Below are 18,509 nucleotides of genomic sequence, written 5' to 3'. Positions count from 1 at the left end.
AAATTTTAACTGACATGAAAATTTTTTTTTTTTAAATCTATGTTCTGATAGTGTTTATTATTATATCCATTGACTTCCTGATATCTGTAGTGGGGCCACCAGAGATTACGGGGTTTAATATATGTCCCAGTCTTAGAAGTGGGCTCCTGCAGCGTTTGTGAGTCCCCCCTCAGTCCTGAGCCATTCAAAAACTCCTGTGTTGACATTATACCATAATAATACTTCACAAATATAGACTGAAATACATTCTAGCTTGAGAAACTAAGAACAAGCTATCAAAGTTTGCCAGATGAATTCTTAAGACTTTCAAAAAAAATTAGGGAAATAATTACATTTTTTTTAATGTCCATTAAAGTAGCATAAACCAGTAGATCGTAGGCCAATGTAGTTAGTTATCCAGGTCAAATTTATAAATGACAAGGAGTGGAATTGCACCTTAGCTCTGCTCCACTGCACCTTATGAGACCACCGTATGCCTTCCTCTCAGAGAAGATGAGAAATATTAATAAGGGAGAGAATAAGCTAGCAGTTTCCTTGAACTGGGGAAAGGAGAGACCATCTAATATGAAATGCACCTGGAAAAAGCTTTGTGGATCTAAATGACTATCCACCTTGTTTAGAAACTGTGATGTTGAAAATTATTGTTAATAGCTGAGAGGAGATGATGCCCATATGCAGTTAAACTTTGACAGTATGACCAACACAATTTCTTTGCTGTATTACGCTCTGCATGCTAACAGTTGCCCCATCTACATGAATAGATTCATCCTCCATGACACTTAACTTGACAATACAATAGTACTGACTTTCTGTCTTCGAGACCTATACAAGTCTCACTCCAGTCTTCCTGGTGAGTTGATTTATGACAGATGGTGGGGAGTTCACCACCATTTTAACATCTCAAATATACATTAATTAGATTATCTGGGGCTGCAGATATCATAAGCCCCATATACTCTTCCTATTAGGATAATACTTCTTGCTACATATACCCTACAGCTGCGGACTTGTTAAAATCTATAAGTGAACCCTCAAAATACCTTGATTTTAAGATTATTCTTGGCCAAACCTGCAAAAAGTGCAACACTAAAGGTCAGTTACTGGAGCTGTGAAGCTTGTTCTAAGTACAGATGCCTTACAGTAGGGTATGCAGGTTGGTGGGAGCATGAAAACAGAGTTGTAGTTGTTGGAGGTACCTTAACTCTGCATTTCCATGTTTTTCTACATTAACCCTTTTCACTTTGAGACGATATAGACTGTTTAATTTCTTTAACTTCCTTTCTGGTTTCCCATCCCTGACATGTTTTCAACATATCATGACAACCCCACCTTTAAGTGGTTAACTGTAGAACTAGGTATTGGCAGGTAGTCATATAAATCTGGTGACATTTTTGACAGTGTGGGAGGGGGAAGTGACATATAATATAAATGAAACATTAGTGCATATACATACATGCATGTGTCAAGAGAGGTCTTGCTGTTTGTAACTTCCTGAGCTGTTAGAGGGAGAACTAGGCTTGGTGCTCTTCCCCACTCTGGATGGGGAGATCCAACTCTGAGTTACTGTGGTTATGCAACACCCTAACCAGTTACTTGACTTGTTTGTGTTTTAAACCCACTGTTGATGTATGTGGGTACTACCACATTTGTATTGCACTGGGAACCAAATAGGATTCTATTCTTGTGAGTGTCAGACAGTGGGGTTCACACATGGCGGGAGTGCAGAAGTACTTACCCAGGAGCATTCAAAAGTCAGAAGGGAGAGAGTAGCCCAAAACATGCATTAACATTAGTCCCATAGATCGCCTCAATATGATGTTCTTACTGCTTCATTCCCCAGTAAAAGGCTTAATGGATGACTTAAAGGTAGCTCAAGTCTGAGTTTGACAACCAAGAATTAAAAAAAAAAAAAACAGTAGTCATTATCTTAGCTTTCGTATGTGCATATAGTCATAAACGTACAGTTATTAAGCCTTATGCTCACAGTTCAAATTCTTGATCTGAAACAAAATTAACGTTAGCTGTTATAAATCAGATCTGTAACTTCACCTAGTGTTGTTTTCCAGGCACTGTCAAGGGCATTATGTTGTGGAACAAGTCTTGTTTCCTTAAGTAGTGTTAAATGCAAATAACTTACTTCTGTGTAGTAATAAGAAATGGAGCCTTTCTTGCTGATCAGAGGAGGACTTCTAAATTGTGCTGTCTTGTGTTCTGTTTCAGGTGCTGGGCTGGATCCGAAATGGGGAGTCCATGTTAAATGCGGGGCTTATCACGGCTAGCTCCCTCCAGGAGGCAGAACAGCTGCAAAGAGAACATGAGCAGTTCCAGCATGCTATAGAGGTATAAAAAGTGTGGTGTTCATGCCATTCTCCAATAAGATGGGTGCTTACGATATAGTTCATGGCAATCATTATAAAGCAACATGAGGAATAGATTAAATTCGTATGTACCTTCTAGGTAGATCTCTCACCCACCTGGGCAACAACGAAAAGGTTAATAACATGAGTGTGTACATTTGGGGTGAACAGATGGAGGGAGGTGAGGACAGTTACTAGGAAAGGGAGTTTTGGGTAGCAGGGATTCTGACAGTCGTGATTCTGCTCTATGTCAGTGCAGTGCTTTTAATAAGTCAAGGGCAGTGGAAGTTCACTTTATATAAATATTTAAATTGTGTATTTATAAAATGGCTGAGACAGATTTAATTAAACAAAAGACTATTGCAAACACAGCGTTTTAGAATAGGATGCTGTTGGTTTTTAGGTTTTAAGACTAAGCTAATATAATAGATGACAGATTGGTTACAAATGGGGAATATACACAAATTGCATCATTATAGATAAGATAAAAGTTTTCCTAACATGGTCTCATAACTTCAGTGTACTGTATGTGTAAATTACTAGGTTTTGTTAATACTTTAATTTGATCTTTACAAGGTCTTGCTAACTGAGCTTTCATTATTAGTATGTTAGTGTTAATCCTGTCTACCCTTTCAGTATAAAACTGGACAAAAAATTAAAGCCAAATTTTAATGCACTATTTTGGCACGTGGGGAGAGGTAGTGTGTAAATATTTGTTCGGTATTTTATTGTTGCTGAACACTAAAAAGTCTCTGGTGGTTGATTAGCTTTTTTGTTTTCAGAAGAACTCTATTTTACAGTAAATGCCTTCTGTTTTGCTGCCTTTTTGTGGAGTTTTCTGTTTCCCATCTCTGTTTACAGTTTGTAGTGTGTGTCCCCTCACTCTTGAAAGCTTTGGTATAGGGTATAACACTCCTGAGCTATGAGTATTTATTCTTGTAGGGATAAATGATGATGATTTTTAATTTGAATATTTTCTGGACCATAGTGCACTTGGATATAGTCAAACTTCTTGTACATAGGGCTTCCAGATTACAAACAGGTATATGTTTTTACTGGGGGACCAAATGTTCAGTATTATCATTAACAAATAATCAATTAGTTGGCTCATTTCACATCCCCCTGGATACTTGTTCTATCCATTTTCACTCCACATAAGTGTGAAATGGATTGCAAGAAAGTTTGTATGAAGAAAGTAATTCTGATATCCAATAATCAAGCTGTGATGCTTTGGGTTTCACCCAGACCAGTAAGAGGTTGTGTCACTGCCTGCCCTGTAACCTTTGTGCTGTGTAACTTTGCCTCAGAGCCCTGAAACCAGCAGCCAGCTCACTACACAATGGCCTCAACCTGGCTCCAGCCCTTGCAGGGTGACACCAATAGCCCTTCCAGATCCAAGTTGCCCCTGCAGCGTCCAGTCCCTCTTGCTGAACCCTCACAGAAGTTATCAAGTTTGCTACATCCAAAGAGACAACACACAACAGCCTGGTAGTTGGCTGAAGACCCACACTTAAGATACTTTTCTAATAAAACAAGAATATGTTTATTATCAAGAAACCTAGTGAAAGAAGAATTAAGTGATTACAAGTAAGAGTGAAAGAGAGCGAGGAGAGGTTACAAATAAAACAAACAGAATGCTCTTTCTTGTGACTAAAAGTTAATTCTAGCCAGTTACAATTATTGCCTAAGGAATTTCCTTACCTACATCAACTTTCTTAGGCTCAAAGGGTACTGTACCCGATCGTCCCATTAGAGATGGACGCAAAAATGAAAAGGCTTTTTGCATCCCCTTTTGTATTTCCAAAACTCACTGTTTTGTCCCCAGACTCAGGATGCACCCTGGTGTTCAGACTTGTGCGGTTCTTCCCATCTCCCTCTTTCCTTCTGATTCGTATGTAAAAGGAACTTCTGTTGTGTTGATTCCACAATGCTTAATTTACATTGGAGATATGCGGAAGGCTGCCACATCGGGGTTGCGAAACTGTATAGAGGGCCGGGTAGGCAAGGCTGTGCCTCCCCAAACAGCCTGGCTCCTGCCCCCTCCCACTTCCTGCCCCCCTCAGAACCCATGACCCATCCAACCCCCTCCCCCCCGATCCTTGTCCCCTGACTGCCCCCTCCTGGGAACCCCCCGCCCCAACTGCCCCCTGCCCTCCCCCCCCCCCGGGAACCCCTATCCACGCCCCCGCCAGGCCCCCTGGGACTCGCACACCTAACCAATGTTCCCAGTCCCCTGACTGCCCCCAAGAACCTCCACTCCCTGTCCCCTGACTGCTCCTGGGATCCCCTGCCCCTTATCCAACTCCCCGCCCCTTACCATGCCGCTCAGAGCAGCAGGATTTCGCAGCCACGCTGCCCAGTAGGAGCAGCGGACCACAGCACTGGCGGTGCGTGCTCCGATCTGAGGCTGTGGGGGAGGGGGAGACAGCAGGGGAGGGGCCGGGGGCTAGCGTCCCCATCCGGGAGATCATGGGCTGGGCAGGATGGTCCTGTGAGCCGTAGTTTGCCCACCTCTGCTTTAAAGCATAATATGAGTGAATATTCCTAATTCCTCATACATTGTGAGTACATACATTTCACAATGATAGTAATCACCAGTGTGTTACCAGCTTTCATAAGAGACCTTACTCAATATACTTCTATAGTACAGTAGTATTGTAGCCAATCAATTGATTCAATTGCTTATTCTTTGAGGTTCAGTCCCCGTTCTCCCCCTGGGGTATTTGGACCCAGAACACTCCACCTTTCCCCTCCCAATCCAAAGAGAGAACAAACCTGGAAGCCATAATTATAATCCGGTTATGTACTGTAACTTGGCGAGCATTGTATGGCTTGCATAATCTGTTGCTGTGCAGTTGCTGTTCTTGTAGACGGATAGACACTGTCAATTGATAATAAATCTCTGTTGAATTTACTTCATATTTGTTTGCCTAGAAAAAGTTATGCTGCAAACCTACTGCTAGCCCTTTATTTCCTTTGTCTGATATACGTGTGTAGAAAATAGCATTGCAAATAAGAAAATGAAACATGGATTTAAAGCAAATGCATTTAAACGTTATGCAATTAAATATTTTATTTCAACTTCTTATCAGAAAACACATCAAAGTGCACTGCAGGTGCAGCAGAAAGCAGAGGCGATGCTGCAGGCTAATCATTATGATATGGATATGATCAGGGACTGCGCTGAGAAAGTTGCTTCTCATTGGCAACAGCTGATGCTCAAGATGGAGGACCGTCTCAAACTTGTGAACGCTTCCGTAGCCTTCTATAAAACGTCAGAGCAGGTATAGGAACTCCTGAAGACCCAGGCCTTGCAGAATAGTAAAGGGATTTGTGATGTTTTAGCATAAAAATTACCTTTGGCTCAAGTGGCAGAGTTAATTAGCTTTAGAGCTCAAGTTTATAAAACTGATATTAGCAGAAATGTTGGTATTTTAAAATTTTTATTTAGAACTTTCCATGCTGTCTTGGAAACACTGACGGTATTATATTAACTGAGGCCTAGAAAAATGAAACTGACTCTAACCAAATTGCAGTACAGTCAGTGAAGTTTTATTTTCTATACTGAGCAGAAAGCAAAAACCACACATTATAATTGATAAAACAAAGTGTGTTTGTAAAATGCTTGGTTACAAATTATTCACATGTTATTAATAACATTTATATAAGATTTCCTCTAAAATGTTGCTCTGGTATTAGATTTTTTCTTTAGTGGTAAGTCAGCTACATCTTAAATCCCCATCTGCCCTTCTTGACCTTTTTTTCTTTTCCCCCCTGTTTCAAATCAGGATTAGATAATTGAGTAATTTGGATTTTCAGTTTCTAGAAAAGGCCTTGCCCAGGGAAAGTGTCATATGTTCAGATGTACTGTCATGTAAGAAATCACTTCTGATCATAGCTTGATTAAAATCCTATCATAAATAACTAGTGTGTTACCACCTATATCATACTTTTCATCTTCAAAGTGTTTCATGAGTTTTAATCCACATCACATCCTGGGCAGAGGCTGATGGCAGTTTCCCTATTTTAGAGAGGCGGGATGGAAAACAGATAAATTGAAGACACAATCAGCATCTATGTCAGAGCTGGGATTAGATGTCTAGGGTTCTTGGTTTCAAGTCTCCTGGCTCAAACTACTTCACAGTGTTGTTCAACTGAAATACTAGAGATATTTGTCTCCTCTTGGCTGGTAGGTTTGCAGTGTGCTGGAGAGTCTGGAGCAGGAATATAAGCGGGAAGAAGACTGGTGTGGGGGAGCAGACAAACTGGGTCCCAACTCTGAAACAGATCACGTGACCCCTATGATAAGCAAGCACCTTGAACAAAAAGAAGCGTTCCTGAAGGTAAAGATGATGTTGGTTACATGTTGGGAAGCAAGCAGTTACATCCTCACATATCTCGAATAGACCAGAAAAACCCAGTGACAGGTGTATGGCTTCGTGAGCTCCTGAATGATGATTACACAGGGAATGGCATATGACTGTTTCTCGTGGTGATTAGAACATTGCCAAGTGCATAAAATGTATGCCAGTTTATATAAATAAGTTTCCAATTCAACTTCAGCAGATAGCTTGGAGAATCAGGCATCCCACTGTGATAGATGTGCAGCTGGGACTCACTTTTTTCAGCAGCCTCCACTTCCCAGAACACTTGAAAGACACTTCTTTAAAAGAAGCAACAGCTGCTCAGCACAGTGGCTCCCCATGACTCAAAGCAGCTCCCAGCAGCGCTAGAGCTACAGTGGGGAAACCTGATTCTGTGCTCCTTTTTCTGTGGTATTTTATAATTGCTCTTAAAAAAACAAAATAATATTCTACACTACAGTAAAGCTCCAAAACGCTATAGTGCCACCATGTCTTTGAGTATTCCTGTTACAATTCTACTACCCTTAAAATAAAGGTAGTGGTTCAGATTTTGTAACCAAATTATAAATAAAAAAATCACTTAGGAAGAGGAGAGCCAGTTTGGAAGGGGAAAGGGTAGCAGAAGGCGAGTGGGGAGAGAATACCAGGAGAGGGAGACAAAGGACGGCCGGGAGGTGGGGTGTGTGTGTGAAGGCTGCTGTTTTCCAGAGAAATACAGTCTTAAAATATAGTACAAGAAATTCAACACAACAGCAATCTGAAGAAAAGATAAGGCAGCAGTATTGGGCCACTTGTATTCAATTTTTGCTGATAAGCAAGGTGACTTAGCAATGGTAATACGTCAGTGGCGCTTGAAAATAATTGTGATAGCCTCTGCCTGTGGGATGTGTGACTGCATGGAAAATACTATATGGTTAGTAAGTATACAGAATGTCCTTCCTGTGGTGTTGTATTAGAGTAGTTTGAAAGCCTCTTAATGTTAGATACTGAGCTGCAAACACCACTGAAAACATGAATTTTCGTATAACTGTAGGGGCAGTGTCAAATGGATCTCTCACTTGCAAATGTCTGAACTTTTGGGCTGTTCTGAGAAAATGATCTGATAAATTACTGTCTCAGTGATCTTTGTCATTGATCATATCTGTTCTGTTTTCACCTAACCTTTTAAAGTAGTAGTTTGATGTTCCACTTCATTACAAACAAAGGACACCAGGCCTATATATAGTATTTGGTATATATTCAGAAGTTGAGGTTAGGAAGGCAGCTATGCTGGTTCTTGGCAATGCAGTTAGATTCTGGTTGTTGTGTTGCTCTTTGGTTTGAATGCTTTTAAGACCTTTAAAGGGCATGTCTTCTTTCAGTACTTTTGGTTTCATTTCAGCAGAGCAACCATTTTTTCAGTTTAAACTAGTGGTGGATCTTTTACAATATCCAGGTGATTACTGAAAGTTGTGGGCTTGGTTTACATAATAATGACAAATAAGTTAAAACAGTCTACTCTGTATACCTTGAGCCGCACTTAAAAGTATGGAGAAGATGATCACTTTTAAGTAACTTCAGGTATAAATTACATGTAATGCTATTTAGTGTGCAGTGCCAGATAACCTAGTCCTGGATTAACTGCTATTTGGTTGGAAAATAGTGATCTTTTTAACTGTTTGTCTGCTCTGTATTGAATAGGACATAGTAAGCAGAAAAAGGAGTGTGTGTGTATCCATGTGTCTGTTAATGCCCCTTCAAACACAGCAATTTCAAATGATACTGAATCTTCTCGTAGGCTTGTACGCTGGCTCGGAGGAATGCTGATGTCTTCCTGAAATACCTACACAGGAATAGTGTAAACATGCCAGGGATGGTAACTCACATCAAAGCTCCTGAACAACAAGTCAAAAGTAAGTGTTCTTTTAGGAATTTGGCCTTCGTGTGCTGCAACAAATCTGAGAAAATGAGGGTGAGCCCCTGCCGGGGCGGATACAGTATTTCAGATTTATCAGAAAAGAAGTGATCGCCCTGGTGGAGGTTTAAAATAGCTGGTAACCACTCATCTTCATTTTTCAGTTTTAAGAAAGGGAAGAGTCTTGCACCCAAATAAAGCTTGATTGTTATCAATTTGTATATTTCAAAGTTAATGTCATGTTTAATTTACAAATGGAAACTTAAATGCATTGCTCTTCATACAGAAGTGTCAAGAATTCCACAGCCAATAAGTCTATATAAGCACATTTGGTATTCTGGGCTATACAAAATGCAATGGGAATTCTGTGTTAGGAGAATACAAATCTTGAAAATGGCCTACTGAATCTCTGGACTAGTTTAAAGGTACTTGATTGAACATAGGATAATTGGGAGGCCCAGGTAGTAGGGTAAAATGGTTCTATTAAAGCTACAAATGTGTGCGCATCTGTGGTGGTGGAGAAAAGGAGATGGATCTTGAGATGGGATTTGAAAATTGTCAGTATTCATTTAGGCAGAGCAAGACTTTAAGGTAGTACTGGTCCACTTGGGTGAGGAATGCGAGAGATGTTAGTGCCCACAGTGAAACAGTGGATGGAGAGAGAACAAAGATCAGTGGTATTACACCAACAGAACTTAAGCTCAGAAAATAAATGAGATAGGAGAAATGGAGATGGAATGGGACAGAACTTAGAGAAGGTTTTGAACAATAAGGATCTTTCTTCAATAGATTTTTGAGTGATGATTGCTTGTTTGCCAGTTGTGGTTCCCCCAACCACACTTTAACTATGGCTAAACGTTTGGGTCATAAAGTAGACAGGTACAGTGTGTGCAAGTATTGCAGAAGGAAGGGTTGTCCCCTCATTGCACTGCAGGTTGAAGAACTTTCTGCAGTTGCTTCTTCACACAGTCTGGTTATGTTGAAATTGAAAGCTAAGCCATGTTGAGTTGTGTTTGTGGATGTCAGCAGCTATCTGAGGTGGTTCTGGCTATGGGGGAGACGAATTGTGGGTGTCAGACAAATATACGATTTGAAATGGAAGACTGAAGAGGGTTCACAAGGGATGGAGTCACACCACTGAATATGAGAAGGGATAAAAACATGAATTAGTTTATGAAGAGGTTAAGACCCACTCAGAAATATATTGCTTACATAAGGGGTTTTTTTTACAACTTCATGGATTTTTTTTTAAGTAAGAATTTGAAATAGTGTAGTGTAGCAACAAAGACTTTTAATCTGATTGCTATTGGTACATTCACAGTAGGTGTGCAATCAACTCAGCTACTGTAAACCAGAAAGATTTGAGTGAAGAAAGGGGAGAAATACCAACCTGTATCCTCCAGGGTATTACTGTACTTGTACTGTACTTTTCATGGTCTCCTACATCAGTGGCTTTCCGTCTTTCCAGACTACTGTACCCCTTTCAGGAGTCTGATTTGTCTTGCATATCCCCAAGTTTTACCTCTCTTAAAAACTACTTGCTTACAAAATCAGAGGTAAAAATACAAAAGCGTCACAGCACACTATTATTGAAAAATTGCTTACTTTCTCATTTTTACCATATAGTTATAAAATGAATCAATTGGAATATAAATATTGTACTTACATTTCAGTACATAGTATTCAGAACAGAATAAAGAAGTACTGTCTGTATGAAATTTTAGTTTGTACTGACTTCAGTAGTGTTTTTTATGTAGCCTGTTGTACAACTAGGCAAATATCTAGATGAGCTGATGTACCCCCTGGAAGACCTCTGCGTACCCCCAGGGGTATGCGTACACCTGATTGAGGACCACTGTTGAACATAGTAATTGGCATACTCAGTTCAGACATACAAGTCACAGATGACAATAACCTAAATATAGGAAAAACTAAATCTACAATAACTTACATGTAGGCAATATACACCTTTCATCTTAGTAAATTCTTCAACTGTTTCATAAAACAGTGTAATGGTGCTGAAAAGATGTATTGAGGTGTACTGAGGTTTTTTTCTTTGTAGGACTCAATACTGCCGTGGTAGCTGAACAGATAAATCATAGAACCATAGGGAATGTAGGTGTGGAAGGTACCTGCAGAGGTAATCTAGTCATTGTATGATAGTTTTCTTTTTCTAAGTGTATTTAAGAAAAACAAAAGGAAGGAGTATGATAAAGGATGGTAATAAAACCATAAATACATTTCTTGTCAAATGCAAGCTGCAGTACATTTCAGAGTCGTTTCATTCCCTCTCGTTCATAGAAGAAGCTGACAGTTTGAAATGCTGTCTGCTCTGCAAGCCTGTGCTCTGTAAATAGAGATTAAAACTTTTGGCATAAATTTAACATTGGAAAAACTGAACAAATACACACCTATAATTCACATTTTAAAAGGCTTTTCCAAGAACACACTGGATGCCTATTTCATAAAATTACTTGAACCAGTCAAGTCTAGTACTGAAGGCTTAAAAGTATGTTACTCACCCCCCCACACACACACACACACCAGACACCCACTTAATGAAGGAGGTGGCTGGGTGATCCTCTGTCTAAGATCCATTACTTTTGCTCCTGTCTCAGGAAGGCTTTAAGAGGTGCAGTTTGTGGTACCTGCAATACAAATCAAAAAAGTTTAGGAAACATGCTGTTATCCTAACCACCCCTGGAAGATGAGTTATGAGAGGCCACTGTTAATGGGGAGTGGGTATAATTCAGGAGATGGAAATATGCAAAGCTGCTTGTCAGCAGCTGAATTCAACACACTACTGTTATATAACTTCATGCTGTGTTATACAGTATCTTTTTCTGGCTCTTGGCATCCAAAGGAACTAATAGCATAAATCATTGCAAAAGCACAGCCAAATGTCTCTCACTGGCACACCATCTGTACAATGTTCTGATAGCATGGACTCTGTTCCAGTTAGCTAAGTAGATCTTACATGCTGTGTATAACAATTGACTCCAGTTACGTCAGTCTCAAGATGTCCATTTTTATGTAGTGTCCAGTCTGAAATGTTGTAATACATTGAGATTTCCCCGGAAATCTGGGAAACGTTTCTCTAGGATGAGCATTTGAGAGGTGGTGGTAGGCAGATAGACTGTCAAAGTAGATGGGAAAATGCGATCAAGGTAAACCTGTCAGAAAAGGGGAATGGGAGCTCAGTAGATGAGGGGAATGGAGGTACAATTATGGCTCGTACTGCCCTTCTTACCAAATTAGGAGATCATAATATTAATGGGCCGAGTCGCTGTCCTGTCGGCCATGTACTGTGCATTGACCCTGAGTTAGTATTAACATTCGCTGTAAGCTGTGCACAGCTATCCTGTATCTACCATGCAGGGAGCCCAGCCAATGTAGCAACACAGACTGCTTCCCAACACAATTTGCTGCTTTGCTGTTACTGAGCATACTTAGTAACATCTCATGAAGCTTCTGCCCTTATTTTGCCCTCACATGGCATAACAATTTGCCCCTTGCTAGTAACAGAGGCTAAAAGGGTGGTGGGGGGGGAAATTTGGAGGGAGTGATGGGCTGAATTTGTTCAGGGAGCAAACTGTGTGTGCATGGGGCTCAAACAGATGGAGGGAGGGGAAGTGGAGAGAGGGGGAGAATCAGGGATGGGAGGTAGGAGCCAGGTTTAAGAAAGGGAATGGGCGCTGCCAGACAGTGGCGTGGGGGTTGGACAAGGATAGGGAAGAGCAGAGAGGATAAAAGTTACTGTAAACAGGGTGAGCTCTCTACAGGGTTTGCAGAAACAGGATGTACGTGGCAGAAGCTTCCCCCTGCCCCCAGCACGACAGCCCATCTCAGCACCCGCTTCTCATGTCCAGCAGGGAAGGGGTGAGAGATGGGTTGGGGAGACAGACTCAAAGGAGGGGATGGTAGGGGGCTCCCTTCAGGGCTGAGGCTCCTGCCCATGACACAGAAGTTACTGAAATACCCAGAGTAAGAATTACGGTAGCCAATTTTCAAATATCAGTAATAGGACATTTTTTCTTTTTCTTTCTTTCTTTGAATTATCAGAATCCATGAGTCTAAAAGTAAAGCCAGGCCCTCGCCATCTGTTTTTACAAATTTGAAGAGAAGAGAAGCATCGAATGATGCTACAAGTAAAATTGGATGAACATGACAAAAGTCTGCTTGTGAGTACTCTTATGCAGAGTACCAAGAAATGCCAAATGTGCTCATTTTAATTTTATCCATGGTCCTGAATTTAATAACTAAATGTAAGGATCCTGAACAAAATTGTTAGCAACACCGCCTAACTTAATTATGGGTTTCATTTCTGCTAGAAGTGGAAGCAGGTCTCAAGCAGTCCAAGTAAATGTTCTTCTACTGGCAGGATACTGCACAATAATACCTGTCTTTAAAACTCCTTTGACACACGTGTACATGATACTCTAGTCTAGTACGGTCAGTACTATGCATTTCTGAAGTCCTTACATGAACATTTATGTAATCCATACTTTAAACAGTCCTGAAATATTCATGTACACAATAGACCATAATCTCTCTAAAAAGCAATTGCAATCCATTGTGTTTACTCTGAGTTCTGTGTGGGATTTCTGACCCTGCCTCATTTGTTGCAGGGGTTGAGTGCTATGTAGGAAGCGAAGGCATGGTCTCAGGGCTAAGGCAGTTGAATGCTGCCCTGAAGAATTGGATTCTATCCCTACCTCTGCCACAGACTTCGTGTGTGGTGCTGGGCAAGTCACTTAAGCCAAACTGTTCACAGGTGATCACTGTTTGGGCACCAGGAAAGTGAGGCACACGCAATATGAGACACTTGGGTCTACATCTGTGAAGTGCTGAGTGCTTGAAAATGAAGTCTATTGGAGCAGTGCTTTAAATACATAATATGCTATAAAAATAAGCACTGTGAAAACCCTGTGTGTCTCAAGTCGGGCATACAAAATTAGCGAATGTTTATGCCAGTTTTAGCTTTAATCTCTCTCATCCTCAGTTCCCTAGTTGTAAAATGGGGATAGTGCTACCTAATCTCATAGGATTCTTGTGAAGATACGTTGATGTTTGTGAAGCACTGTTATACTATTGTGAGAGCACTGCAAACATCCAGGACAAAATCAATAATTTTGTATTCTGTGTAGGGTTTAGATGGTGTGCATTACGTGAAGCCTGGGCCACACATTGAACCAGGAGGTTAAAAAAATATATTGAATAACTTCTAATCCACTGAATGAAGCAGTAGTCCCATAGAAAAAAATAGTATATGATTATGTTATGATGTCCTGTCCCTTTAAACATTTGAGCACTCCCCAACTCTCCAGTGCAGAACCTCACTTTCATGTTGTTTTCACTTTTGCTGCAAGAACAATAGAACTACCATCGCAACAGACAGCTGAGTTTCTATCAGCTCCCTCTGTGTCTGTGTCTTTTTCTGCTGGATCCAAATATAACACATGCAATTAAAGATAGTATTATAATGCATTCGCACAAGGGGGTGCGAATTTAAATTGCATAAGCAATCTTAATTCCGGCATTTCCGAACTTTGTCCACTTGACTATTAAGGTTGCAGTGTTATTTTAATGTGCTTCTTTTTGGGGAGGGTGTTTAATGGCTTATATGGCTTTGAATCTATGATCTAGATCAGAGGTGGGCAAACTACAGCCTGCGGGCCACATCCAGCCCGCGGGACCATCCAGCCCAGCCTTTGAACTCCTGGCCCGGGAGGGTCGCCTCCTGCCCCTCCCCCTCCCACACAGCCATGCCTCCATGAGGGCAGTGGGGCTGCGATCTCCTGCCGCTTTGAGCGGCATGGTAAGGGGGCGGCGCGTGCAGCGGTGGGGGGGTTGGGTCCCGGGGGGCAGTCAGGGAGCAGGGGGCGGTTGGGTGGGTGGGGCGGAGGTTCTGGGGCAGTCAGGGGTCAGGGAACGGGGGGGGGGTGGTTTGGGGCAGAGGGGGTCCCCAGGAGGGGGCAGTCAGGGGACGGGAAGTGGAAGGGGCTGAATAGGGGGTGGGGGCCAGGCTGTTTGGGGGGCACAGCCTTCCCTACCTGGCCCTCCATACAGTTTTGTTCCCCAATGTGGCCCTCGGGCCAAAAAGTTTGCCCACCCCTGATCTAGATATTTTCTGTATACTGTCATTTATTTTACATGATTCAGATTTAATCGTATGTAAAATAGGTCTCCAATGTTCTGGCTCATCTGTGTAATCCTCCCTCAGAGATTGCTTTGTGGGCTGGCATGAACAACTATGAAAATGAGCGTTTCTGCTTTGATTCCTCTGAATTTTGCTGCTTGCCTGTCACTGTCTGCTTTGTCAATAAGCTGTATCGAGGGAAGCTGCTCAGTGTGCATGAGTTTAATTCCCACACTGTGTGCACCTCCACTACTGAACTTGGCCTACTCATTTGAAGTAACAGCAAAGTCAGTCATAGGGTTGATACAGGCATATCCATACCCATACCCCATGCTGCACAGGAAGGCGTAAAACCCTCAGGGTCTCTGTCCATTTGACCTGGGGGAAAATTCCTTCCCTACCTCAAATATGCTGATCAGTTAGACCCTGCGCATCTGGGCAAGACCCATCAGCCAGACACCTGGGAAAGAATTTTCTGGAGTGACTCAGAACCCTCCCCATCTAGTGTCCCATCACCAGCCATTGGAAATATTTGCTGCTAGCAGTCACAGATCAGCTACATGCCATTGTAGGCATTCTCGTCATACCATCTGCTCCATAAACTTATCTAGCTGAGTCTTGAAGCCAGTTAGGCTTTTTGCTCCCCTTGAAGCCTGTTGCAGAACTTCACTCCTCTAATGGTTAGAAACCTAATTTCAAGCCTAAACTTGCTGATGGCCAGTTTCTATCCATTCGTTCTTGTGTCAGCATTGGCGCTTAACTTACATAATTACTCCCCTTCCTGGTATTTATCTCTCTGGTGTATTTATACAGAGCAATCATATCTCCCCTCAGCCTTCTTTTGGTTAGGCTAAACAAACCAAGCTCTTTGAGCCTCCTCTCATAAGGCTTCTATGTGCAGTTCTCCAACAGTGGAAGTATGCAGTTCATCCCACTATAGACTGGGTCGTTAGGTTACAAACTCCTGTTTCACAAGCCACATTCGTTTGAGCCAGCCTAAATGGGTTTGGGTCTGGCTGTGCAGTCCTTTCTGGAAGTTTGTGACCAGAATGAACTGCAGTGACTCAGGACAGCTTAATCAAAAACTATGATTTATTTGTTTATGGAAACTAACAGTAGAATTAAAATAGCGTTAAAACAAATGTCTATATGCATCTCCTCTGCCTTAAATCTCAGTCTTCACTTGCATGTTTAAGTAGGCACTAGCTTATCCCAGATCTCTCTCCTTCCCCTCCCCCTGCCCCCACCCAAGTTGGAAAACCAGTTTGCATCTCATCAGACTCCCTCTCTATCTCCACCAGCATCTCGCCCCCTCTATCCTGTGGTTTTTATCAGAACCAACCTCCGTTTTAGTGTCCCTCCAGAATTTCCCCCTTTCTCGGCCACAGTTGAGTGACAGTAAAGTGCATCCAGTCCTTGTCATTGACATAAAAGGAAAAATGGTGGTTAACCAAACTGAGGGGATGAACAGTCAAATTAACAGTGGCAGGTGGGTGGGGATTCCTGAGGGCCTGCTATTTGCGGGATTCTCTGATGTGTGAAAGGAGAGAGATGGCATAATAAACAGCAGACCTGCTTTTACATGTGTCTTCATTGCCAAGTAATAAATTCATTTGCTTGAAACCAAATGGACTAGGGACTATTTGAATCGGTGCATGATTTGTTTGACTGACAGTATTCTTGTTGACTTTTGAAGGAATGTTAATTATAGTAATTTTATTTCTGAGTTTTGTAGTGGATTTCTCTGCATGCGTGGGGTTTCAGATGAGTTAGGATATCACAAGAATAAATCTGTTAACATATTTATTCCTGGGCTGTATGTTCACCCATGTTTATTGCATGACACCAGATACCTTATAGAACTCTAGAAATTTCAGTTGGGAAATGATTATTGATTATGTTCAGCCTGAATGCTTAAATACATCTTGTCTACTTGTCCCCATTCTCTCTTTCCTCACCAGCCTGGTGCAGAACTGTCCCCTACATTATATCAAGTGCTCTTTCTAGTCTCAAAAGCCTATTGTTTCAGTACCACTTTTTGATGAAACCACCAGTCTTTATTTTAACTAAATCAGTGTCCCTGTTTATAAAACAATTTTTTTTTAAATTTGTAAAGGAAACTTTTTTGTGTAGTTCTTAATACAACACAATATTTATTTGCAGAGCTTTTAGCCTCACAGCTTCCCTTCATTACAAAATAAAGGACCATAACCTTCAGTTAATTTGTCTGTCCCTGCAGATATCTTAAATGAACTCTTCCAGAGGGAGAACCGCGTGCTGCATTACTGGACAATGAGAAAAAGGCGCCTTGACCAGTGTCAGCAGTATGTGGTCTTTGAAAGAAGTGCCAAACAGGTCAGGATTTTATCTAAGAACATTTTCCATTCCATGCAACTCAAATCCCATGCAGATCAAGTTGTGGCTTATAGCCTGACTTTGAGGGAGTAGGTTGCTCCCATTGACTATGTTACCCGGAACTTCTGAAAGGCAGACTATTAAGAATCAAGCTAGAAAAACCTTATCCCACTCCTCCGTCAAATTAGAACACTAGAAATAATTTTTAAAAAAAAATGTAGGCAGCCACCTATAACCAATCTATCACTCTCATATTGTACTACAAACAGGTGGTTGTTTTACCACACTGTTGAGTTGTTTTTTTGCCAGGCTGTGTTGAATAAATTGTTAAATATTTTAGTAAATTCTACCAATGCAAAATAATATGAATAAGGAAATACCTGAAAGGCTGAGTCATAACAATATTACCTTTAAAATCTGCATTTCTTTTGAGTATCTTCAGAACTGTTAAATAACATCATTGTAAGTGAAAGATCAGGGAAGAAAAATCTTCACTATTGTGTGCATTTAATAACACTTTGTATACACTCGGTTTCACTGTTTGTCCTGCTTACTGAGTTAACGTCATACATTTGTGTGGGTCTATTACACAATGGTGGAGAGAATACTTAAAAAGAGAAGTGATTTTTAAACCATAAAAATATCAGGGGAACTCCAAGGCAGAAGTAGTAATTGAAATGGCTTTTAACTTCTTGGAATTGACTAGATGACACAGAAAGTTCTGTCAAATACTCTGAGTTTTTTGGTCCACTTGGCTCAGTCAGTACAGGCACGATAATGCTGGCTGTCTCTTGTGTAGGTGGCTTTAGTAGATGTCTGGTCTCCTTGTGTCACTTGGCTCCTGGTGTACTTGCCCAGGAATATTCAAAATTCAATTCAGGAGGTATTCTACCTCTGGCAGCTACCCCTTAGGTACTATATATCTGCATCCTAGCTACCCACTGTTTGGAATGACTGTGTAGGAGTCACTGTCATTGAGGCCAGAGAGGTAGAAATTAGAATAATTGCGTCTCGAGAAAATGACTTCCCAGTCTGGAGAGACAGAAAAGGCTGAATTTCAGAAATATGGTATGGGCAGAAGCACCCAAGCTTGGATACAGCCTGGATGTATGGTTCTTCTTTGAGTGCTTGCTCATGTCCATTCCAGATTTGGTGTGTGTGCTCGCCACATGCACTGGTGCTGGAAGTTTTTCCCTCAGTAGGGGACTGGTTCTGGTGCCCTCTGGAGTGGCACCCGCATGGTGCGGTATAAGTGGCACCACCAGCTCCCCACATCCTCAATTCCTTCTTGCCACCAGCGATGGTGCTGAGACATCTGCTGCTTCAGCTAGCGTTGTTTCGTTCTCTGTTCTTGCAAACCTTGAAAACCTGTAATATAGTTGTATATAGTTAGTAGTTTC

General features: G+C 41.4%; 1 protein-coding gene across 3 annotated transcripts in view; it reads left to right on the top strand.

Annotated features, from left to right (window-relative positions):
- TRIO (trio Rho guanine nucleotide exchange factor) overlaps positions 1 to 18,509 on the top strand; it is a 399,978-nt gene that overhangs the window by 236,777 nt on the left and 144,692 nt on the right. For all 3 annotated transcript variants that reach the window (XM_074945021.1, XM_074945022.1, XM_074945023.1), the window contains exons 16-20: positions 2,221 to 2,340; positions 5,450 to 5,641; positions 6,551 to 6,700; positions 8,499 to 8,613; positions 16,994 to 17,109. In XM_074945021.1, the coding sequence (XP_074801122.1) occupies positions 2,221 to 2,340; positions 5,450 to 5,641; positions 6,551 to 6,700; positions 8,499 to 8,613; positions 16,994 to 17,109 (693 nt within the window). The remainder of the gene's footprint in view (positions 1 to 2,220; positions 2,341 to 5,449; positions 5,642 to 6,550; positions 6,701 to 8,498; positions 8,614 to 16,993; positions 17,110 to 18,509) is intronic.

This window comes from Natator depressus, chromosome 2, assembly GCF_965152275.1.
Source record: "Natator depressus isolate rNatDep1 chromosome 2, rNatDep2.hap1, whole genome shotgun sequence".
Lineage (NCBI taxonomy): Eukaryota > Metazoa > Chordata > Testudines > Cheloniidae > Natator > Natator depressus.
This window is presented reverse-complemented; position numbering and strand designations above follow the sequence as displayed.